At 43.6% G+C, this 24,982-nt stretch overlaps 1 protein-coding gene across 2 annotated transcripts in view; it reads right to left on the bottom strand.

Annotated features, from left to right (window-relative positions):
* Positions 1 to 24,982, bottom strand: part of tmtc3 (transmembrane O-mannosyltransferase targeting cadherins 3) — a 123,177-nt gene that overhangs the window by 87,421 nt on the left and 10,774 nt on the right. The window contains exons 2-3 of one of the 2 annotated variants that reach the window (XM_072268149.1): positions 4,551 to 4,751; positions 1,237 to 1,455 (exon numbers count right to left, since the gene is read on the bottom strand). In XM_072268149.1, the coding sequence (XP_072124250.1) occupies positions 1,237 to 1,455; positions 4,551 to 4,739 (408 nt within the window). In that variant the 5' untranslated portion in view covers positions 4,740 to 4,751. The remainder of the gene's footprint in view (positions 1 to 1,236; positions 1,456 to 4,550; positions 4,752 to 24,982) is intronic. The other variant, XM_072268150.1, reaches the window with a different exon arrangement.

Genomic DNA, 24,982 nt, shown 5'->3' with positions numbered 1-24,982 from the left:
GAGGGTCTGTGGAAGATCATGGTGAAGAGGGTCTGTGGAAGATCATGGCTTAGGGAAATTCATCACGTTGGTGCAGCAATTCCATGACGGCATGAGAGCTGGAGTTCAGGAAAATAGTGAGACATCCAAGCCCTTCCCTGACTTAAATGTGATCAAGCAGGTCTTCATCTTGTCACCAAAGCTGTTCATTCTGGTGTTTCCTGCCATGTTGATTAACACCTGTAGGCATCGGTCATGGTGATGTGACGTAGGCATCTGCATTAAAACTGCTCAGCCTCAGGAGACGCCGAGCAAAAAGTAAGGCTATGACAGACATCATCAGAGACTTCCTTTTTGCTGATGACTGTACCCTCAATGCTGGCTGAAACGATGATGTGCAGCACTGTGCCGACAGGCTTTCTGATGCGTGCACTAGATTTGGGCTTACCTGCGACACCAAGACTGAAGTAATGCATCAGCCTTTTTCAGGGAAGTCATACGTTGAACCAAACATCATAATCAATGGTCAAAGACACAACCCAGTGTACAGATTCACATATCTTGGCAGAACACCGTCCCAGAACATCCTCGTTGATGCAACTACTGAAGATATTCTTCACTGTGCATCTATAGAAGTTTGTGAAAGTTTTAGATGACATGCTGAATCTGCGCAAACTTCTAAAAAGTAGAGGCGTTGCCATGCCTTCTTTGCAGCGGTCATGCTCTCTTCTCGCCGCTACAATCGGGAAGGAGCTTTCGGTCTCATACCACCAGGTTCAGGAACAGTTAATACTCTCCAACAATCAGGCTCCTGAACCACCTTGGACAACTTCACTCACTACAACATTGAACTGATCACTGAGCACAACTTATGGATTCACTTTCAAGGATTCTACAACTCATGTTTTCAGTATTATTTATTTATTATTATTATTATTGTTTATACTTTTGTGTTTGGTTAGCTCCTTTTGTACATTGGTTGATTGTCAGTCTTTGCGTGCAAGTTTTCACTGATTCTATCGTATTTCTTTGTACTACTATGAATGCCTGCAACAAAATGAATCTCAGGGTAGTGTATGGTGACAAGTACTTTGATAGTAAATTTATTTTGAACTTTGAGAATGCTCTCCATGGTATATCTGTAGAAATTTGCTGCTGTCTTTGGTGACATTTCAAATCTTGTCAAACTCCTAATGAATAATAGGCACTAACGTGCCTTCTTCACCATATATACAAACATTATAAATCCACACTTACTGCTTCCGTGTGAATCGGATGAACTGCAAAAAGCAGAGAGGCAATCAGGCTGGATTTTCTGTCCAGGAACAGCTGGCAAACCCGGAGATAGATGACACAGACCACCGCGTGTAGAACAAGGTTTGAGAGGTGGTAGAAAGCAGGATTCAGTTCACTGAACAGGTAGTTTAATCGAAAGGTGAGCACAGTAAGGGGACGGTATGATTTATGGCTCCTCTCCTGCCAAGAAGAAAGCAAAAGTTGACAACTTTAAAATCTATTCATGTCTGGCACCATTAACAAAATAAATTGCTAACACTTGAAATAAACTGCCAGCAACTTATAACAGAAAAGAAAATGCTAAATTATAAAGCAATTCATTTCAGAACATTCTAAGCCATTCCCGATTAAATCACAACAATATTTTTGTTTGAAGTGAAATATTCTTCCCTGTAAATTGTTATATCCAAATAATTTTCTCAGTGGAAGGACTTCCTTGTAATTCCATAAATCACTCCATATTCACCCAGGGAGCACACAGGGCATTCATTTAAAGACTGCAATGTGAACCCAGCAGCATCCCAGCTGGATGTACCAGTTTGAGTTTTTATAAAGAATGCAAAGTTTACAAAAGGATTACAAAAGTATAAAGATGACAAAGACAAAGATGACAAAGATAAAAAGATGGCAAAGACAAAGATGACAAACATTACAAAGATAGAGATTAGCTTTATTTGTCACGTACAGTGAAATGTGACATTTGTGTCAATGACCAACAGTCCAAGGATGTGCTGGGGCAGCCCGCAAATCTCAACATCATAGTAAGTCCATACTTACTAACCCTCACTAATCAGTGAAACTTTGGAATGTGGGGGAAAAATCAAAGCACGTCTTGTGGTCACAGGGAAAAGTACAAGCTCCTTATATAGAGGGGCGGGAATTAAACTCCGAACGCTGGTGCAGTAAAGCGTTATGCTAACTGCTACGTTATCATGCCACCTGCCTGAATATAATTATATTCTGGAATATTCCAGATGGATAGCATGCAAATCAAAGCTTTTCACTGTGTCTGGGTCAAGCCATGCCGTTGGGCCGGTGGGATGTTGAGCCAGTGGGACGTCGAGCCGGGGGATGTCGAGCTGCAGGAGAAGCTGGGTTAGGTTCAGAAGAGCTGACCCGGGTGGAGACTGTGCTGCTGCTTGCTACTCGGGGGCACCAGAGTTGGTGCCTTCGAGTTGGCACAAAGGCAGCATGCAGTGAAATTGTGAGTGACTGTATTGGACATTGCTTTTGCAACCGCAAGACCCTGTTGGACATTGATTGCTGCAGGCCTGCTTCTCTTGTTTGGTGGTAAGGCAGCAGTGTCGCCTCAGCTGTAGCTAGGACTGGGCTTCAGTCCTCGGGCTTGCGCTATAGCATGGCGTCCAGGCTTGGTTGGGAGGGGTGGCCTCTCCCAACAGTGCTGCCCTCCAGTGGTAGATTGGTGGAATTACAGGCTGGATTACTGGTATCCATCAATTTAAGGAACTTGGTCTTAAAATTTGTTTTCTTACTCGACTATGTTCTTTTTTCCTTTCTTATTATTCTGAATGCACATGCATGTTTCTGCACCGTGGCCCCAGAGGAACGCTGTCTCATTCACTGCATCCATGTATAGTTTGAATGACAATTAAACTTAATTTGATTTGGAGAAGAAAGTGATAATAAACCCAATTCTGAGGATTTGAACCGGTGCCTCAGAATCTCAGTATGGGCCTTTGGATTGCTTGCCCAGTGACTTTAATTCTATTCTTTGCAACTATGCTTATGTTCTCTTCAGACAAGGAAGTTCCTATTAATTTTTTTTGGTTGGACTTCCCAGTACTCTTGCCCACACTGCACCAGAATATGTGGATCCACCTGTGGACCCACCAATAGACAACACTTTAAAAGAACAACATATCTGACTCATTGATTGCACTAATTCTACCTTATCAATAGACCTAAGCTTTCAACTCCTTTCTCCACCCACTGTCCAACTGTCTCAATTATGCCTGAGACAAAACACCTTACCTGGTGAAATCCAGGATAAAAGCTTGAATTAAATGCTTCTGTAGGAAATAAAATTGATTTTAAGAGAATACCATTAGAATATATCAGATGAGCAAGCGATTTAATGCTCCACCTCAACACTGCCTTCTTGCCATATCCCTAAATTTCACAATAAGTGGAGAACTAAATGATGATGGTTACATTGCTCATCAGGCGTCCATTTAAGACAATTTAACGTCTAAAGTATTCTCCTGGAACTTGTGCAGTGCAGATTAATGAAACTTACTCAACTGTTTATTCATTTCCATAGACAAGGCCTGACCTGCTGAGTTCCTTCCACATTTTGTGTGTGCTACTCTAATTTTCCACTGGTGTTTAAAAGGAGAAGGTGTCAGTGAGACTTGCAGGGATGTGAGGGGATTGACAAAGTAGACGCTGAGTGAGTGACTCCGTAGGCTGTATTGTGTAGAATTAGTTGACCCTATTAGAAAAAGAGAAGGGCCAATCAAGTAGAGAAGCGGAAAGATTTCTTCATGCTGACAACTTTGGAATTCTTATCCTGAAGGGTGTAGATGCCATCTGTACGTACGCACTAGTATTAACAGAGTTGTGGACACAGCTAAGCACATTACATCACTCTGCTCCATGGTCTCTGTCTATACTTCCTGCTGCCTAAATAAAGTAGCCAACATAATCAAAGACCCCACCCACCTCAGACATTCTATCTTCTCCCCTATCCCATTGGGCAAAAGATATAAAAGCCTGAAATCATGTACTATTAGGATCATGGACAGTTTCTACCCCATTGATATCAGACTCCTGAATGGACCTCTTGTACGATCAGATGGACTCGGCCTCACAATCTATCTCGTTAAGATTGCACACTTTATTGTTTGCCTGCACTGTACTTTCTTGGTAGCTTTTATACTTTATTCTGCATTGCTGTTGTTTTACTTTACTCTAGCACTGTTTAATGATTTAATCTGTTTGAACAGTACACAAGGCAAGCTATTCACTGTATCATTGTACATGTGATAATAATAAACCAATACAAACACTTGCACATTAAGGCAAGTGCATCAGACAGGAAAGTGGATATGGTAAAAGATTAAACCATCACATAATGGTAATTGAAACAGTGGACCAAACCAGAGGACCTCCTTATAACTTTGCCCCTCTTACTACTTCAGATGATTTTCTACAATGAAAACTTGGTTAACATCAACCATTATATAAGAAAATAAAAAGTCTCATTTGTAGGGTTAGAATTTCTTTATAAGATCACACAACAACAATGGTATTACCTCACTCATTGGGGTTCCCCAGAAGTCATTGAGGAAGAGGTTCTTCACTGGCGTTGAAGGATGCAGATCTTTGTTGTCCAGAATGGCAGAAACATCATCAAAGACAAATCCACAATAGGTACTGTTCCAGTAACACGCAACCACCACCCCGATCAATAGAAGAATCTCCTTCCAGCTCAGTTCAGCCATTGTCACAGGCTGCTGTAGAAAATTAGAACAAAACATTCAAAATATATTTTTATTTGCATCTATAAGGAATGAAGTCAAGCCTATGACATAACATCATTAATGCAATTAGTTTTGTTTCCTGCAAGACTAATTTCTTAATCTGTCAGACAATTATTCCATATAAAGGTAAAGATTAGCTTTATTTGTCACGTGTGTTTGGAACATACAGTGAAATGCATCGTTGGTGTCAAAACAAATCAGCAAGGATTGTGCTAGGCAGACTGCAAGTGTCACCACGATTCCACGCCAATGTAGCATGTCCACAACTAACCCGTACGCCTTTGGAATGTAGCAGGAAATCGGAGCACCTGGGGAAACCAACGCAGTCACGGGGAGAACATACAAACTTCTTACAGGCAGCAGCAGGAATTGAAACCCAATGTTACAGCTGGCACTGTAAAGCAATTCCACTGACGGATTACCATTCAGTCCACCTCCCTGCAAACCAGCACACAATGGGAAGCAGTGGTAACATTTTAAACCCAGTCTCCCACAACAGTTGTTCTTTTATTTACAAAGCTAGTTTCCCAGGGAATACCCAAACTTGAGCACACAATACATATTTACATTGCTCTCAAACAAATTAACATCATTAATATATGCCTGAATGCTTTGAACTCTTTGTTTAGGTGAACATAAATTGATGGAGAATGTCTAGAAATGTACTATATTGTACAAGGTTGAAAAGATTTACATTTACAAATATTGCTCGATAAGAAAATACCTTCACGGTTGAAAGTCCAGTTGCGCAAATGAACAAATAAAATATGAAAGCTCAAATTACAATAGCTTATCTGAAGCCCATCATCCCTTTTGGGTCATAGGCCGCCAATAGCAGCTTGCCAGAGTCCTCTCTCCTGGGCCAGTCTTTCAAGTTATCCCAGGTGTAGCCCATCTTCTCCTTCCTCTCTCAGGGATGAGGTCCTGTTGCTATAGCACTGAGTCTTTACAGAACGGGGTTGTTAGCCTCATACCTAATCCTCCTCCTCTCGCAGCCGGGCTTGGGACCATCCGTGGAGGAGGTCAAATTGCAATAGGAACACAAGAAATTAGTAAGCCAGGGTTGGTTATAGAGTCATAGAGCATGGAAACAGGTCATTTGGCCCATTGAGTCCACACTGACCATCAAAGACCAATTTACAGTATTCCTTTGTTAATCAGTTTATTCACCCCATATTCCCATCAACTCCCCTCAGATTCCACCCCTCACCCACACACTGGGGCAATTTACAGAAGCCAATTGACAGACCAGTTTGCACATCTTTCTGATGTGGGAATAAACCAAAGCACCTGGGGAAGCCCACATCATCACAGAAAGAACATGCAAAGTCTACGCACCACCAGAGATCAGATTTGAACCCAGGTCTCTGGCACCGATGTTATGCAGTAAGACCCGAGCTAATTTTTTTACCTCACTGTCACCTTCCTGTACCAATCCAATATTTCTCAGTTCCATTCCCCTCTAAAAATCTGCCATTGTTCGCTTTGAATATCTCAGCACTGGAGCCAACACTACCCGTTCAGGTGGAGAATTCTAAAGATTCAGTACATTCTGGCAAGGAATTTCATCGCATGACAGTGCTGAACATCTAACTCCTTATTGTAGGACTGTAACCCCTCGTTCTGGATACCACACTCATTGAAGTGTCATTGCCACAGCCAACTCAACCCAGCACCTTAATAATTTTGTACTCTTAAATGAGATCTTTCATTCTTCTGAACTCAATGAGATAACTAGACTATATTCTTCATAGGTCCAATGAGACAAAGTTACGGTTAAGTGTCAAGAATTTGGTCTTTCCACCATACTCCTAAATGCTGGTTATGTGTATGGGTGTACACAAATTGCTCATTTGTAAACTGTACACAACCTGCGTACTTAATTATCCAGTGGCAACATCACCAGGGCACTAAAGAATTGCATTGCAACATCTTTTACAATAAAGGTCAACATACCAAGTGCTTATAAAATGCCTACTTCATAAGTCCATATTTTTTTTAAAAAAATATGAGAGTCATTGAGCAATACAGCGTCAATAGAGGCCCCTCAGCCCGCAAGTCCATGCTGACCATTCATCTCGTCCCAATTTCCTGCAGTCGGCCCATATCCCTCCAAGCCCGTACATTGAGACAAATACAATAGTATCTGTGTCAACCACTTCCTCTGGCAGCTTGTTCCATATACTCACCACTCTGTGAAAAAAAACTGTCTCACAAGTCCCTTTTAAATCCTTCCCCTCTCATCTGTACTCCACAGTATTGGATTCTTCGGCCCTGAGAAAAGACTGCTGCCATTCATCTTACCTATGCCCCTCACGATCTTATAAACATTTAGAAGGTCACCCCATATTTGCCAGCACTCCGAGGAATAAACACCTAGCTTGGCATAACCTTCCTGCCTATAAATCAGGTCCTTTAATCTTTGCAACATCCTTGTAAATCCTTTCCATTCCAGCTGAAATTGCTTTGCCCATTCACTTAACCTGTTTATACCCCAAACAGCTTTCTGCATTCACCTTACGACCCAGTAGTAAACTGTGTCATGACAAATTTGGACACATAACACTTGATCCTCGCATCCAACTTACTGTAGACTGGTTCCACTTTTCACAGCTCCATCCCACATCCCCAAATCAAACAAGACTATTCAGTCTAGTTCTGATTTCTGTCCATCAACAAATCCTCAGAATGTGTGTGTGTATATATATATATATATGTACATACACACACACACACACACGTACACTCACTCAGTGGCCACTTTAATAGGTGCTTCTTGTACTAATTAAGTGGCCACTCAGTGTACATCGTGATCTTCTGCTGCTATAACCCATCCACTTCAAAGTTCGACATGCTGCGCATTCAGAGATGCTCTTCTGCACACCACTGTTGTATCACATGGTTTTCTGAGTTACTGTCAACTTCCTGTCAGTATGAACCAGTCTGGCCTTTCTCCTCTGACCCATCTCATTATCAAGGTGCTTTTGCCTATAGAACTGCCACTCAATGGATGTTATTTTTGTTTTTCGCACCATTCTTTATAAACTCTAGAGACCACCGTGCATGAAAATAGCAAAGCAGCAGATTCTGCGATACTCAAATCACCCTGTCTAGCACCAACAATCAGTCCGTGGTCAAGGTCACTTAGATCAGGTTTCCTTCCCATTCTGATGTCTGGTCTGAACCACAACTGAACCTCCTGACCATGTCTGCATGCTTTTATGCATTGTTGCCACATGGTTGGCTGATTAGATATTTATATTTATGAACAAGTGTACCGGTGTACTTAATAAAGTGGCCACTGAGTGTATGTAATGATGTAAAGAGAAAAGTAATGAACTGCCTGCAAGTATTTTATGAGGGTTTCTGATTGGCTTCACTTGGATGACTGTGTTAAACAAAGAGATAAAGCTGTCAGTTGGTTGGGAATCAGTCCCATTCACCTCTCAAGGGATTTCTGTGCGCTTAAACAATGAGAGTGGCTGAATTATCAATAAGCTAAAATAATGATTTTTAAACTGAGTTGCTTGTCATCTTCCAGGGAGTAGATATGTCCCAGAGTCACACAGCATGGGAAACAGGCATTTCTGCCCAACTGTTTCATGCTGACCAAGATGCTCCTCTAAGCATGACTAGTTTATGTGGTACAGTTAGAAACAGATAAAAAGTCCAAAGTCAAAGTAAATTTTATTAGCAAAGTACATATGTCACCATATACAACACACATTCATTTTCCTGCAGGCATAATTAGCAAATCTATTGAATAGCAACTGTAAAAAGAGCAATGAAAGATCACTAGAATATAGAAGACAAACTGTGCAAATGCAAATATAAGTAAACAATGGAACATGAGATAACAAAATAAAGAGTCCTCAATGTGAGATTGTTAGTTGCGGGAACATCTCAATGGATAGACAAGTGTGTGTAGTCACCTCCTTTGTTCAAGAGCCTGACGGTTGAGAGGTAGTAACTGTTCTTGAACCTGGTGGTGCAAGCCCTGACACATCAGTACCTTCTATCTGATGGCAGCAATAAGAACATGGCCTGGGTGGTGAGGATCTTTGATGATAGTTGCTGCTTTCCTACGGCAGCATTTCATGTAGATGTGCTCAATGGCTGTGAGGGCTTTATTTGTGAGGTACTGGGCTGAATCCACTACCTTTTGTAGGATTTTACGTTCAAAGACATTGGTGTTTCCATGCCAGGCCATGATGCAGCCAGTCGACACACTCACCACTACACATCTATAGAAGTTTGTCAGTTATAGACGTCATGTCGAATCTCCGCAGACTCCTAAGGAAGTAGAGGTGCTGCTGTGCTTTGCAATTGCACTTACATGCTGGGTCCAGGACAGATCCTCTAAAATTCTAACACCCAGGAACTTAAAGTTGCTAATCCTCTCCTCCTTTGATCTTCCAATGAGGACTGGATCAATAACCTGTGCTTTCCCTCTCCTGAAGACTATTATCAGTTTCTTGAGTGAGAGGTTTTTGTTATGACACCACTCAGCCAAATTTTCAATCACCCTCCTGTATTCATCACCACCTTTGATTTGGTCAATGACAGTGATGTCATCAGCAAACTTGAATATGGTATTGGAGCTGTGGTTCGCCACACAGTCATAGATGTAAAGCCAGTAGAGCAGGGGGCTAAGCATACAACCCTGAGGTGTACCTGTGCTGATGGAGATCATGGAGGAGATGTTGATGCCAATCTGAACTTACCGAGGTCTACAAGTGAATAAATCCAGGATCCAATAGCTGAAGCAGGTATTGAGGCAAAGGTCTTGGAGCTTGCTGGTGAACGCAGCAGGCCAGGCAGCATCTGTAGGAAGAGGTGCAGTCGATGTTTCGGGCCGAGACCCTTCGTCAGGACTAACTGAAGGAAGAGTGAGTAAGGGATTTGAAAGTTGGAGGGGGAGGGGGAGATCCAAAATGATAGGAGAAGACAGGAGGGGGAGGGATGGAGCCAAGAGCTGGACAGGTGATTGGCAAAAGGGGATACGAGAGGATAATGGGACAGGAGGTCCGGGAAGAAAGACAAGGAAGGGGGGGACCTAGAGAATGGGCAAGGGGTATATTCAGAGGGACAGAGGGAGAAAAAGGAGAGTGAGAGAAAGAATGTGTGTATAAAAATAAGTAACAGATGGGGTATGAGGGGGAGATGGGGCCTTAGCGGAAGTTAGAGAAGTCGATGTGCATGCCATCAGGTTCGGGGCTACCCATACGGAATATAAGGTGTTGTTCCTCCAACCTGATTGTGGCTTCATCTTTACAGTAGAGGAGGCCGTGGATAGACATGTCAGAATGGGAATGGGATGTGGAATTAAAATGTGTGGCCACTGGGAGATCCTGCTTTCTCTGGCGGACAGAGCGTAGGTGTTCAGCAAAGCAGTCTCCCAGTCTGCGTCGGGTCTCGCCAATATATAAAGGGCCACATCAGGAGCACCGGACGCAGTATATCACCCCAACCGACTCACAGGTGAAGTGTTGCCTCACCTGGAAGGACTGTTTGGGACCCTGTATAGTGGTAAGGGAGGAAGCGTAAGGGCATGTGTAGCACTTGTTCCGCTTACACGGATAAGTGCCAGGAGGGAGTGTCCGCCAGAGAAAGCAGGATCTCCCAGTGGCCACACATTTTAATTCCACATCCCATTCCCATTCTGACATGTCTATCCACGGCCTCCTCTACTGTAAAGATGAAGCCACACTCAGATTGGAGGAACAACACCTTATATTCCGTCTGGGTAGCCTCCAACCTGATGGCATGAACATCGACTTCTCTAACTTCCGCTAATGCCCCACCTCCCCCTCGTACCCCATCTGTTACTTATTCTTATACACACATTCTTTCTCTCACTCTCCTTTTTCTCCCTCTGTCCCTCTGAATATACCCCTTGCCCATCCTCTGGGTCCCCCCCCCTTGTCTTTCTTCCCAGACCTCCTGTCCCATGATCCTCTCGTATCCCTTTTGCCAATCACCTGTCCAGCTCTTGGCTCCATCCCTCCCCCTCCTGTCTTCTCCTATCATTTTGGATCTCCCCCCTCCAACTTTCAAATCCCTTACTCACTCTTCCTTCAGTTAGTCCTGACGAAGGGTCTCGGCCTGAAACGTTGACTGCACCTCTTCCTAGAGATGCTGCCTGGCCTGCTGCATTCACCAGCAACTTTGATGTGTGTTGCTTGAATTTCCAGCATCTGCAGAATTCCTGTTGTTCTTGGAGCTTATTGATTAGTTTTGAGGGGATGATGGTATTAAATGCTGAGCTGTAGTCGATAAAGAGTATTCCGACTTATATATTGGATAAAAACATTTTTAACATGAGTATTCATAAGATTCAAGTTTATTTGTTACGTATACATCAAAACATACAGTGAAGAACTTTCTACAGAGAAACAATTGAAAGCATCCTGACTGGCTACATCACTGCCTGGTATGGGAACTGTACCTCCCTCAATTGCAGGACTCTGCAGAGAGTGGTGTCGATAGCCCAGCGCATCTGTAGTTGTGAACTTCACATGATTCAGGACATTTACAAGAACAGTTGTGTGAAAAGGGCCCATAGGATCATTGGGAACCCAAGCCATCCCAATCTCAATCTATTCCAGCTGCTGCCATCCGGGAAGCGGTACCACAGCATAAAAGCCAGAACCAACAGGCTCCGGGACAGCTTCTTCCACCAGGCCATCAGACTGATGAACTCACGCTGACTTGAGTGTACTCTATATTACTTTGACTGTTCTACTTATTATAAATTATCATAAACTACTATGATTGCACATTGAACATTTAGATGGGGACGTAATGCAAAGATTTTTACTCATGTATGTGAAGGATGTAAGAAATAAAGTCAATTCAATTCAAATGCATTGTTTGCGTTATCAGCCAACACACCCACTGGGGGAAACATCATCTCCATCGCTATAATTAGGGTACGAAATGGGGAGGGGGCAAGAAAATAAAAGGGACAGAAAAATGGCTCTAGGCTAAAGTTATGTTGATACTGGATTTAAACAAGTGGCCCGCTTAATTTCTTCAAAGGGGGTGTATTTAGTGTCTTGTAATCTCCTAGGCAGCTCACCCCTCAAGGGATTTCTGTATGCTTCAACAATGATGAGAGTGGCTGAATTATCAATAAACTAGAATCTTGGTTTTCAGACTCAGCTGTTTGTCGCCTTACAGTCAGTGGGCCATTATCCCACGGATGTTAGCGGAACCTTGCTGTGCTCATTTCCCCTCACAAGAGTGAATATTCACAGTGAATAATGTCCTGAAATAGTGAAAGTTGCTGTTAAGATAACACTAAGATAACAATTTCCCCTCTAGCTGTGTAGAGTGCTTATACATTGCCTGGATATTGCAGCACATAGGATTCTCAAAATTAATAAATCATTAGCAGTCTTTTGGTGCTCAAGGATAAGACCATGAGACACAGGAGCAGAATTAGGATATTCAGCCCATGAGTCTGCTCCACCATGGCTGATTTATTATTCCCCTTCAATCACATTCTCCTGACTTCTCCCCATAACCTTTGACACCCACACTAATCAAGAATCTATTAAGCTGCACTTTAAGTACACAGAATAACTTGGCTTCCACAGCTGTCTGTGGCAATGAATTCCAGAGACCCTCTGGTACAAGATTCTCCACAAAAGGAAACATCCTCTCCATGTCCACTCTCTCTATCGGTAGATTTCAATGAGATCCCCCCCTCATTCTTCTAAACTGCAATGAATACAGGCACAGAGCCATCAAATGCTCCTCATACATTAACCTTTTAATTCCCAGGATCATTCACATGAATGTCCTCTGGACATTCAATGTCAGCACATCCTTTCATAGATAAATGGCCCAAAATCGCTCTAATCCAAAATGACACAGGAACATTGATATATTAAGCCAAGTCACATTTACCAGTAATGTTCAAAATGAACATAAGATAATTTTTTCACAAAAGAAGCATTTTGAAACCAGATTGAATCAGAGCCGGGTTTATTATTACTGAGATATGTTGTGAAATGTGTTGTTTTGTGGCAGCTGTACCAACAGCCATCAATATAATATTAAAATATTGACAACGCTCTGTGATAGCAGTTTCAGCTCAGCTAGAAGTGCTTGTGGCTTCAGGCACATAGGTTAATTTATTACCAAGGTATACAGCTCTGAAATTCTTCTCCAGATAGCCACAAAATCAAGAAAGAAAAGAACGGCAGCATCAACCCCTCCAAACCCCCGTCCCCACACAAAAAAAAACAAAAAATGAACAGGCGCATCTACCTCCAAATCCCCCTCTCTCACACACAAAAGAAAAAACAGGAAAGATCAGGCAAAAAAACACAGATACAAAAAAACCCATAAGACTGCAAAAAAAGTCCACGGTTCAAGACCATATCCAAAACACAGAAAACCTGGACAACTCTCAACTCCCCCTCTCTGTAGCAGCAATCTTAGCAAAGATAAAAAGGGAGTCTTCCCCTCTGCCTAGCAGAGCGATCTCAAGCAATAAAAAGGCAATCTCCCCTCTCCATAGCAGCTATCTCACCAGATCCCAGTTTAGACTAAATGAGGTTCTGTCTGTTCTCTGAAGTGCATCAATTAATAAAAAGCCAATGTGCATTTGTATAGTACTGTATATTTTCTTTTCAGGATGTTTCAGGGTACTTTATAGCTAATGAAGAGGCTTTTGCTGCAGTCATTAGCAATTTTGGAAGCACGGCAATCAGATTGAATGATAACAGCACAAGCAAAGTGATATTTATTAGATGGACATTTCAAAGTAAATTTATTATCACAGTACGTACATGTCACCACATACTACCTTGAGATCTATTTTTCTTGCAGGCACCTACCTACAGGATAATAAAATACAATAACATTTATGAAAATCTATACATAAATTGGGTGGTGCACTGGAGATATATCTTTACCAAAGGAGGTGTAAGGCACTCCTTCCCTCTGCTAGCCTGCTTAGCTGCCTGAACAGGGTCACATGAAGCCACAGGAGCAGATGGTGAATGGTCGTATGAGCAGCTGCTGCATATCACGTGTCCTGGTTATGCAACCAGTGACACCAGGCAGACAATGTCGGAAGAGTATTGATAGCGGCTGAGGTCACCTGTCTTGTAAAGACACTGCCCAGAAGTTGGCAATAGCAAACCACTTCTATAGAAACATTTGCCAAGAATGATAGCCCACGTCATATAACACGGTACATAACGATGATGATATATAAATAAAGATTGACAAACAACCTACTTGCAAAAGACAGCAAATTATGCAAATAGAAATAAGAAATAACATTGAGAAAATTAGTTGTAGAATCCTTGAAAGTGAGTCTGTAGGTTGTGGAACCAGTTCAGAGTTCAAATGAGTAAAGTTATCTACGCCGATTCAGGAGCTTGCTAGGTGCTGGTCCCAGGACAGATCCTCTGATCTGAAAGCACCAAGGAATTTAAAGATCATGACCCTTTCCATCTCCAACCTCTTAAAGAAGCCTGGCTCCTGGCGCTCTAGGTTCTTCCCCCTGTAATCAATAATCAGTGTTTTGGTTTTGCTGATGTTGAGTTGTTGTGGCACCATTCAGTAAAATTTTCAATCTCCCTCCTATATACCCATTTGTCACCACTTCTGATTCAGCCAACAACAGTGGTATATCTTCAGCAAACTTAAATATGGCATTGGAGCTATGCTTAGCCTCACAGTCATTAGGCATAAATGAGTAGAACAGGGGAGAAAGCACACAGCATTCGAGTGTGTTGATGGTGAATGTGGAGGATCAGCAAGTGTTGGAATTGAGGATCCAGTAGAGGGCCTGATTTTGGAGCTTAGTAATAAGTTTTGAGAGGATAATAGTGCTGAATATTGAGCTATAGTCAATGAAGGGTATCCTGATGTATGCATCTTCATTGTGCAGATGTTCCTGAGCCGAGTGACGAGCTAATGAAAAGGCATGGTGTTGACATGCTGTGATGGTAGACAAACTGGAGCTTATCGTCACAACAGAACAGATACTCAACATAGTAACACATAGAAAATACTGGAGGAACTCAGCAGGTCAGACAGCATCTGTGGAAAGGAATAAAGAGTTGACATTTCAGGCCAGGGTCTCAGCCCAAAACATCAACTCTTTGTTCTTTTCCATAGATGCTGCCTGATCTTCCAAGTTCCTCCAGCATTCTGTGTATGTTACCTGGATTTCCAGCATCTGCAGAATCCCCAGTGTTTAAGAAACACAACATTTTCCTCAACTGGTGTATTCACACAAGAGCCTTTTTCCTCAGCTAAAGCTTCTCCCTCACATTCTGGCTCAGCCTCTCCTCAAAAGGTTCACCTCATCCACCCCTGCGATAGTACATTCACATTCATATTCACGCTCAGGGTAAAGCTTCTTCTAATTTCTCTTTTGGGTCTCCTGGTGACTGTCTTCAATTTACAGCCTTAAGTTATTTTCTCGTCCAGAAGAAGAAACATTCTCTCTTTACCCACACTATCAGAACCTATCGCAATTTTAAAGAGCTCCAAGATTTAAGTTTATTTGTCACATGTACATCAAACCATAGAGTGAACACAAAATAATCTGCAGATGCTGGGGTCAAAGCAACATGCACAACACGCTGGAGGAACTCTGCAGGTCGGGCAGCATCCGTGGAAAAGATCGGTTGACGTTTCGGGCCAGAACCCTTCGTCAGGACTGTAGAGGGAAGGGGCAGAGGCCCTATAAAGAAGGTGGGGGTAGGGTGGGAAGGAGAAGACTGGTAGGTTCTAGTAAGGGGGAAGATAAAGGGGTCGGGGAGGGGGCAGAGTGACATAGGGATAGAGGAAGGGAGGGAGAGGGAATTACCGGAAGTTGGAGAATTCTATGTTCATTCCCTATTCCCAGTTCCTCCATCTCCGCCGCATCTGCTCTGAGGATGAGGTTTTCCATTCCAGGACATCTCAAATGTCCTCTTTCGTTAAGGATTGTGGTTTCCCTTCTGCTGTCATCAATGATGCCCTCACCCACATCTCCATTTCCCGCACTTCGGCCCTCACCCCATCCTCCCGCCACCACAACAGGGACAGGCAGAGTGACATAGGGATAGAGGAAGGGAGGGGGAGGGAATTATCGGAAGTTAGAGAATTCTATGTTCATACCAAGAGGCTGGAGACTACCTAGACGGTATATGAAGTGTTGCTCCTCCAACCTGAGTTTAGCCTCATCATGGCAGTTGAGGAGGCCATGTATGGACATATCAGAATGGGAGTGGGAAGCAGAGTTGAAGTGGGTGGCTACTGGGAGATCCTGTCTGTTGTGGCAGACGGAGCGAAGGTGCTCGACGAAGCGGTCCCCCAATCTGCGTCGGGTTTCACCGATGGAGAGGAGGCCGCAGCGGGAGCACTGGATGCAACAGGTGACCCCATAGACTCACAAGTGAAGTGTTGCCTCACTTGGAAGGACTGTTTGGGGCCCTGAATGGTGGCAAGAGAGGAGGTGTAGGGACAGGTGTAGCACTTGCTCTTACAGGGATAAGTGCCGGGTGGGAGATCCGTGGGGAGGGATGTGTGGACCAGGGAGTCGTGGAGGGACCGATCCCTGCGGAAAGCGGCGAGGGGTGGAGAGGGAAAGATGTGCTTAGTGGTGGGGTCCTGTTGAAGGTGGCGGAAGTTGCGGAGGATAATGTGCTGGATCCAGAGGCTGGTGGGGTGGTAGGTGAGGACAAGGGGAACTCTGTCCCTGTTGTGGTGGCGGGAAGATGGGGTGAGGGCCGAAGTGCGGGAAATGGAGATGCGGGTGAGGGCATCATTGATGAGAGCAGAAGGGAAACCACAATCCTTAAAGAAAGAGGACATTTGAGATGTCCTGGAACGGAAAAGCTCATCCTCAGAGCAGACGCGGCGGAAACGGAGGAACTGAGAATAGAATTCTCCAACTTCCGGTAATTCCCTCTCCCTCCCTTCCTCTATCCCTATGTCACTCTGCCCCCTCCCCCAGCTGTCTATCACCTCCCTCATGGTTCCGCCTCCTTCTACTATCCATTGTGTTTTCCCCTATTCCTTCTTCACCTTTCCTGCCTATCACCTCCCTGCCTCCCTTCCCCCACCCCTTTATCTTTCACCTTACTGGTTTTTCACCTGGAACCTACCAGCCTTCTCCTTCCCACCCTCCCCCCACCTTCTTTATAGGGCCTCTGCCCCTTCCCTCTTCAGTCCTGACGAAGGGTTCCGGCCCGAAACGTCGACTGATCTCTTCCACCGATGCTGCCCAAACCATAGAGTGAAATGTGTCATCTGCCTTAACAACCGACACACCCGAGGGTGTGCTGGCGGCATCCTGCAAGTGTCACCACACACTGTGCTTGGGAGATCAACAGAGAACACAACAAACTGAGCAGTGACCTCCCTGTCGGATTCACACTCGGCTCCAGCCAATAGGCCTTGACTTCTTTCACCCCTCAATCTTCTCATCCTTTTGATTAGGCAATTCCCTTAGGCTTTCAATAGGCCAAATGGCCTAATTCTACTTCCTTGCCTTATGTTCTTTCCTGATATGCATACTTTTGCTTTCCAGGTACTGTCCATGAAAATCTTCTCCACATCGTCTCCAGATATTGAATATCTTTTCCATAATAATAATAACCAGTACGGGTTTCGCTGCTCTAAATCTGACCTAATCCATGTTCGTTAAAAGCTAAGCATAACCTCCTTACCTTCGAATTCTATACCTGTACATCTAGAAATAAACAGTGTTTTGCTTATAGTTCTCGTTAAACCGTTCAGCACGGACTAGACGGGCCAAACAGTCTGTTTGTGTGGTTGCAGTGCTTTATGACTCTCGACATCAGGGACTGAGGTACTTGTATTCCAAGATCTCTCTGTTCTTCTAATCCACAGAGATTCACATTCCAAAAAGTGGCCCCTCTCTTCTTCCTTCCAAATCTACTAAATCATTTAAATGCATTGAACTTCATTTGTTACTTGAGTGAGATCATTCTTTTTCTGAATGAAGGGTAAATATTGAGTGATAAGTAGTGACAAAAACACCGAAGAGAACTTTGTTCTTTCTCAATGTAGTGCCAAAGGCTCATTTGCATCCATCTAGATGGCAGACAAGGACACATCTTGTTTGAATGATGATTCCTCAAAAAATACAACAACCACTCACCAGCAATAGTCAATGCTGCTTTTTGTTACACAACAACCCAAAGGGATTCAAATCTGAAAACCTCTGAATCAGGGGCAATAATGCTACTGTCGTGCCAATGCTGCAAAGTGGTTATCCCTAAAACCTTGATCAATGCTTGTCCATTGACTGATATTACCTCAAATAATTGGCCATTATCACAGAAATGTCAAATCTTCCACAAACAAAACTTGTGCTGCTCATAGCAGGTGGTGGGGTAAAGGAGTGTAAGGGGCTCCTTCCCTCCACTGGAGTGCAGGTCATCCTTGGGTAAGGTGTAGCATTTGCTTAGAACTCCCCATGATCAAGGTCATGTAAAGCCATGGGAGCAAGTGGTGGTGGATGACCATATGAGCAGCTGGTGCATATCACAAGTCCTGGACAAGTGACCACTGATGCCAGGCCGACAATCTCTGAAGAGTACTGATAATGGATGGGATGGCCCGTCTTATAAAGACACTGCCCCGAAGAAGGTAATGGCAAAGGAAGGAGGAGCAGTTTACGAGAATAATGGTGCCTAATGGCCACTCTGTTGCTAGCATCTTCAGAAACAGCTCTATTTCTACCTTTAATATCTCTATTTTTCCCTTTCAGGGTTCTTTTGAAGACCCTGACCTGGAGTAACACACTGACTTCGGTTCTTTGCGGGAATGGGACCTGCTCTCGGGGTCTCACGACTGGCCGCTATTCGATATGCAACAATTATACCAGTGCCTAAGAAGAATAATGTGATCTGCCCTAATGATGATCACCCGGGAGCACTCACATTGACAGTGATGAAATGTATTGAGAAGTTGGTCATGACAAGACTGAACTCCTGCCTCAGCAAGGACCTAGACTCATTGCAATTTGCCTATCGCCACAATAGGTCAACGGCAGATGCAATCTCAATGGCTCTCCACACGGCTGTAGACCACCTGGACAACTCAAATACCTACATCAGGATGCTGTTCATCAACTAGAGCTCAGCACTTAATACCATCATTCCCACAATCCTGATTGAGAAGTTGCAGAACCTGTGCATCTGTACCTCCCTCTGCAATTGGATCCTCGACTTCCTAACCAGAAGACCCATAATCTGTGCGGATTAACATATCCTCCTCGCTGACGATCAACACTGGCGCACTGGGTGTGTGCTTAGTCCACTGCTCTACTCTCTGTAAACACGACTGGGTGGCTAGGCATAGCTCAAATACCATCTACAAATTTGCTGATGATACAACCATTGTTGGTAGAATCTCAGGTGGTGACAAGAGGGCGTACAGGAGTGAGATATGCCAACTAGTGGAGTGGTGCCACAGAAACAACATGGCACTCAATGTCAGTAAGACAAAAGAGCTGATTGTGGACTTCAGGAAGGGTAAGAAGAGGAACACATACCAATCCTCATGGAGGGATTCAAAGTGGAGAGAGTGAGCAGCTTCAAGTTCCTGGATGGGGTCAAGATCTCTGAGACTCTAACCTGGTCCCAACATATAGATGTAGTTATAAAGAAGGCAAGACAACAGCTATACTTTATTAGGAGTTTGAAGAGATTTGGCATGTCAACAAATACACTCAAAAACTTCTATAGTTGTACCGTGGACAGCAGTCTGTCAGGCTGCATGACTGTCTGGTATGGAGGGGCTACTGCACAGGACCAAAAGAAGCTGCAGAAGGTTGTAAATCTAGTCAGTTCCATCTTGGGTACTAGCCTACAAAGTACCCAGGACACTTTTAGGGAGCGGTGTCTCAGAAAGGAAGCATCCATTATTAAGGACCTCCAGCACCCAGGTCATGCCCTTTTCTCACTGTTACCATCAGGTGGGAGGTACAGAAGCCTGAAGGCACACACTCAGTGATTCAGGAACAGCTTCTTCCCCTCTGCCATCCAATTCCTAAATGGACATTGAAGCTTTGGACACTACTTCACTTTTTTTTAAATATACAGTATTTCCATTTTTACACTTTTTTAAAAATCTATTCAATATACATAATTGATATACTCGTTTTTTAAAAATTTTTTTCTGTCTGCTAGATTATGCATTGCACTAAACTGCTGCTGCTAAGTTAACAAATTTCACGTCACATGCTGGTGATAATAAACCTGATTCTGACATGCCAAGGACACGGCCTAGAAGACTAGCACGCCTTCAGGGTTCTGGAATTTCAGGCGGATTGGAGGTCAGTGTCACCGTAGGAAATTGATGTATCGTGGGAGACAGAAGATCGAAAGCAGCAAGCTGGCTGCGCTCCCAGGGACCCGAGGAAGAAGTGACGCAACAGACTTTTAACATCGTAAATCAGCGAGTTGTTTATTAAGTTTCCCCTCTCGGTGTGATATGGGGACACCTTTTTAGTGTGTGTGTGTGTGTGTGTGTGTGTGTGTGTGTGTGTGTGTGTGTGTGTGTGTGTGTGTGTGTGTGTGTGTGTATGTGTGTGTGTGAGAGAGAGAGAGAGAGAGAGAGAGATCTCAATCGAATTACCAGGTGAACGAGTAGTCTTTGGAGTACTTCAAGTCTGTGTTTTTATTGATGTTTTGCTGCACGCTTGAGTGCTTGGTGGTGGGCGGCGAGGTTTTTTTTGTTGGTGAGGGGGTCGTTGCTCTGCTGCTGCCTGTGCATGGGGGGGGGGAGCTGGGGGGAGGGACTTTGGGTTCCAACATTTAACTGTCATTCATTCTTTGAGCACTCCTCTGTTTTCGTGGATGTTTGCGAAGAAAAAGAATTTCAGGATATATATTGTATCCCTTTCTCTGACATTAAATATACCTTTGAAACCACTTCTGTAGAAAAATTTGCCAAGAACAATCATGGTCACCCACGTCACACGACATGGCACATACAAATGAACGAGGTACTCGTAATATGCTTAGTGCAGATGCTACTTAGCACTGGATTAATTATCCTTTCATCCATCTGCTGCTAATTCTTACATGATGCTATGCAACATTACCCTAAGATTTTTTGATGTGTGACAATGATATGCTATGCATCGTCACCAACAGCTTCCTCCATCTATTCATTGCATTCATGAAGTTGTTCACCCGACATGCAGCACTGGAAGAGTAGAAAATTCCTTCAATTAAAATTGAAAAGCCAGGTCAAAACACTCATCCTTCACTTTGTCCATAATTAGTAGATTAATGTATGCTCGCAACCTTGAGTTGAGTTTTGGAAAATGATGTTTGCTCTCCTACCCTACCTTATGAGACCATATATGTCTAATTTTCTAGTGTTTCCACTCCAGTCTTATCTCACCTTCTGCTGAAATCTCATTCACATTTTGTTACATCCAGACGCAATTAGTCTAATATAGGTGTCCCCTGCTTTTCCAACGTTCGCTTTACGAAACCTCACCGTTACGAAAGACCTACATTAGTACCCTGTTTTTGCTTTCAGAAGGTGTTTTCACTGTTACGGAAAAAAAAGCAGTGCGCGATAAAAAATCAGCGCGCGAAAAAATCAGCATGCGCCCCGAGCAGCCGCTCTACCCCGGATTCTCGCCGGCATTGCTTAAACACGAGCCTGTGAGCAGCTGTTTGCAAGATGAATTCTAAGATATTGGAAAAGCCCGAAAGAGCTCGTAAGGGTGTTACACTTAGCGTAAAACTAGACATAAATAAGCGTTCTGATCGTGGTGAACGAAGTAAGGACAATGTGAGTTTGGCTTGTGGAAGCTGACGAACATGATGTTGAAGAGGTTTTGGCATCCCATGACCAAGAGCTGACAGATGAAGAGCTGATGCAATTGGAAGAAAAAAGGATAACAACCGAAACCGAATGAGTAATGGTAAAGTACGACTTTAATTTTGAAAGGGTACGTTGGTTTAGGAGATATTTGCAGGATGGTTTGAGTCCTTACAAAGAACTGTGTGATAGAAAAATGCGCGAGGCTCAGCAGTCAACCAAGCCTTCTACATTAGCCACAGCAGATGACTAACCTCGCGCTTCGACATCGAGGCAGGCAGAGATAGAAGATGACCTGCCTGCCCTAATGGAAACAGACGATGACGAGATGACACCCCAGTGTCTCACCACCCTAACCCCCAGGCCATGGACAGATACCGATTCACGGAGAATGCAACGGTAGCCGAGAGGCACACAGCACATCTTTAAGAAAAAAGCCTAAACAAACATGCTAATTAATTAGGTGTCGCGGACACGTAACTGTTGGGCCAGATCAGAGACGACGCAATCGGCACTGATCTGGGCCGACAATTACGTGTCGGGCGGCACCTAATTAATTAGCATGTTTGTTTTGGCTTTTTTCTTAAAGATGTGCTGTGTGCCTCCAGGCTACCGCTGCATTCTTGCATGTTTCGCGGCAATGTATCGCTCGGCGGCCTGGAGGGTGGGGGCCACTGCACCATTCCAAACTGCGACGACTCAGTCTAACACACCATCATCACTGTGCTCGGCAAGCTGTCTTCCTGATTCCGGTAAGTGATACTACACTGTACATACATTATTTCTACTTTATATTGGCTGTGTATTTTTACGTGTTATTTGGTATGATTTGGCAGCTTCATAGCTTAAAGGTTACCAGAAAGCATTTGCGCCGTGTTTTTGCCAACAGCGCTTGCGTGAGATTTTCTGCCGACGGCGCTTACGTGAGATTTTCGCTACAGAGAACAGTTCAGTAATGATTGTGGAAAAGTATTTCTACTTTATGTAGGCTGTGTATTTATCATATCATTCCTGCTTTTACTATATGTTACTGTTATTTTAGGTTTTATGTGTTATTTGGCATGATTTGGTAGGTTATTTTTGGGTCTGCGAACGCTCACAAAATTTTCCCATATAAATAAATGGTAATTGCTTCTTCGCTTTACGACATTTCGACTTACGAACTGTTTCATAGGAACGCTCTACCTTCGAATGGCGGGGGAAACCTGTATTGAATTGACCAGCTTTCCTCCAAACCAGTGGTTCCCAAACTTTTTTGAGTTACTGCCCCCCTGGTTCCAGACCATATCTCTAGCACCCACCTCTCCCCTTCCACCCATTACAGAAAAAATATTTTAAAATTGTATTTACAATGCACAGCAAAAGAAAATAAGAACTACATATTCAAAGCAGTGACAAATAATTGCAAAAATTATTCAAATCTATTTAAAGCTAGAAATAAAATGATTTCACAAACAAGAGAAAATCTGCAATAAATCAAAGTAATACACACCAAATGCTGGAGAAACCCAGCAGACCAAGCAGCATCTATGGAAAATAATAAACAGTTGACATTTTGGGCTGAGACCCTTCATCAGGACTGGAAAAAAAAGAGTTGAGAAGTCAGAGTAGGAAAGTGGGAGAGGGGAGGAAGAAGTACAAGATGGCAGGTGATAAGTGAAATCAGAAGGAGGAAGGGATGAAGTAAAGAGCTGAGAAGTCAATTAGTGAATGAGATAAAGGGCTGGAGAAAGGGGAATCTGATATGAGATGTCAGAAGGACATGGAAGAAAGGGAAGGGGGAGGAGCACTAGAGGGAGGTGATGGACAGGTAAGGAGAATAAGGTGAAAGAAGGAAATGAGAATGGGGAATGGAGAAGGCGGGTGGGGGGGAGGGGGCAATTACCTGAAGTTCGAGAAATCGATGTTCATGCCATCAGGTTGGAGGCTACCCAGACGGAATATAAGGTGTTTCTTCTCCAACCCTGAGGGTGGCCTCATTTTGGAACAAGAAGAAGCCAGGGACTGAGATATCGGAATGGGAATGGGAAGTAGAATTGAAATGGGTGACCACTGGAAGATCCCACTTTTTGTGGCAGACAGAGCATTGTTGCTCAGCGAAGTGGTCTCCCATCTACGTCTGATGTCATCGATGTACAGGAGACCAAACTGGGAGCAGCAGATACAGTAGATAACCCCAACAGTCTCACAGGGGAAGTGTCCCCTCACCTGGAAGGACTGTTTGGGATCCTGAATGGTAAGTGAGGGAGGTAGCGTAGGGGCAGGTATGGCATTTGTTCTGCTTGCAAGGATAAGTGCCAGGACGGAGATCAATGGGGAGTGATCAGTGTTCTAGAACAATTCTGTATTGTAAAAGTATTCTACAAAAATTGATAACCTATGCAACCAGTTTTAATCCTTGATTTACTTCATGTTGGTTACAGAATTCATTCCTCATTGGTTAATATTTCCTGCTGTCACCTGGTGAGTGATATACCATTGAATCCTGCCATCAATACCACACATCTTTAAATATTAAGTTCATGCATACATAAACTTGCTACCCTGCCAACATCATCATTTTCGAGGGGTGCTAATTAGACTACAAGTCCCATTTTCCACTCTGTGATATTGATATCATTTGTCAAGACTGGCAAATGGTCCCTGCCTAATGGGATTAGACTGCCTAACAAGCTGTTCATTAGAGACTGAACAAACTCCAGGAGAAAGAACAAACAGTGAATCTCTGTAGAATTTTTCATTTCACTCAAGGCCAGCTAACAGCAGAATTCTACACCTATACCCTCAGAGAGTGTCATGACATGTCAATGACATAACCATGAGGGCAAGTTGTTATATGGTCGCACTGGGAAAGCATACTCCAATCCAGAACGTTTACCCCTTCACAAACCAATACCAGCTTAGCTAAAAACTCCATGCCACAGGTGAAAAGGTAGAAACATCGTGCTCTTGTACAACTTTCTGTGCATCTATGTCCTTCAACACATGAAAACTCGGAAGGTATTTAGAACATACAGTGCAGAAACAGGCCATTCTCAGCACAACTGGCCTGGTATTTATACTTTACACCCCTCAACCCACCAACTTTCTTTAACATAAAGAAAACATTTCATAGTCCTTCAAAAACTATCAAACAAGATTTGACAGCAAGCCCCAAGGACTGTGTGGCATTTGACCAGTAGCTCAGTCACAGAGAAGCAAATTAAAGAAGGAAACAGATGCAGGTAGGAAGAAGAGTTTGGGGCGGGAATTCAAGAATACAGACCCTCAACAATTAAAGGAGTGATGGAGTGCTGTAATTCAGTGATGCTCCCAAGCCTTGCGGACCAGCCGACCGGTGGGGGTGGGGGGGGGGGGTGTTCAAGTAGGGTTAAACT

Source organism: Mobula birostris, chromosome 9, assembly GCF_030028105.1.
Source record: "Mobula birostris isolate sMobBir1 chromosome 9, sMobBir1.hap1, whole genome shotgun sequence".
NCBI lineage: Eukaryota > Metazoa > Chordata > Chondrichthyes > Myliobatiformes > Myliobatidae > Mobula > Mobula birostris.
The sequence above is the reverse complement of the archived record's forward strand: the minus strand, read 5'-3'. Positions and strand labels throughout refer to the sequence as shown.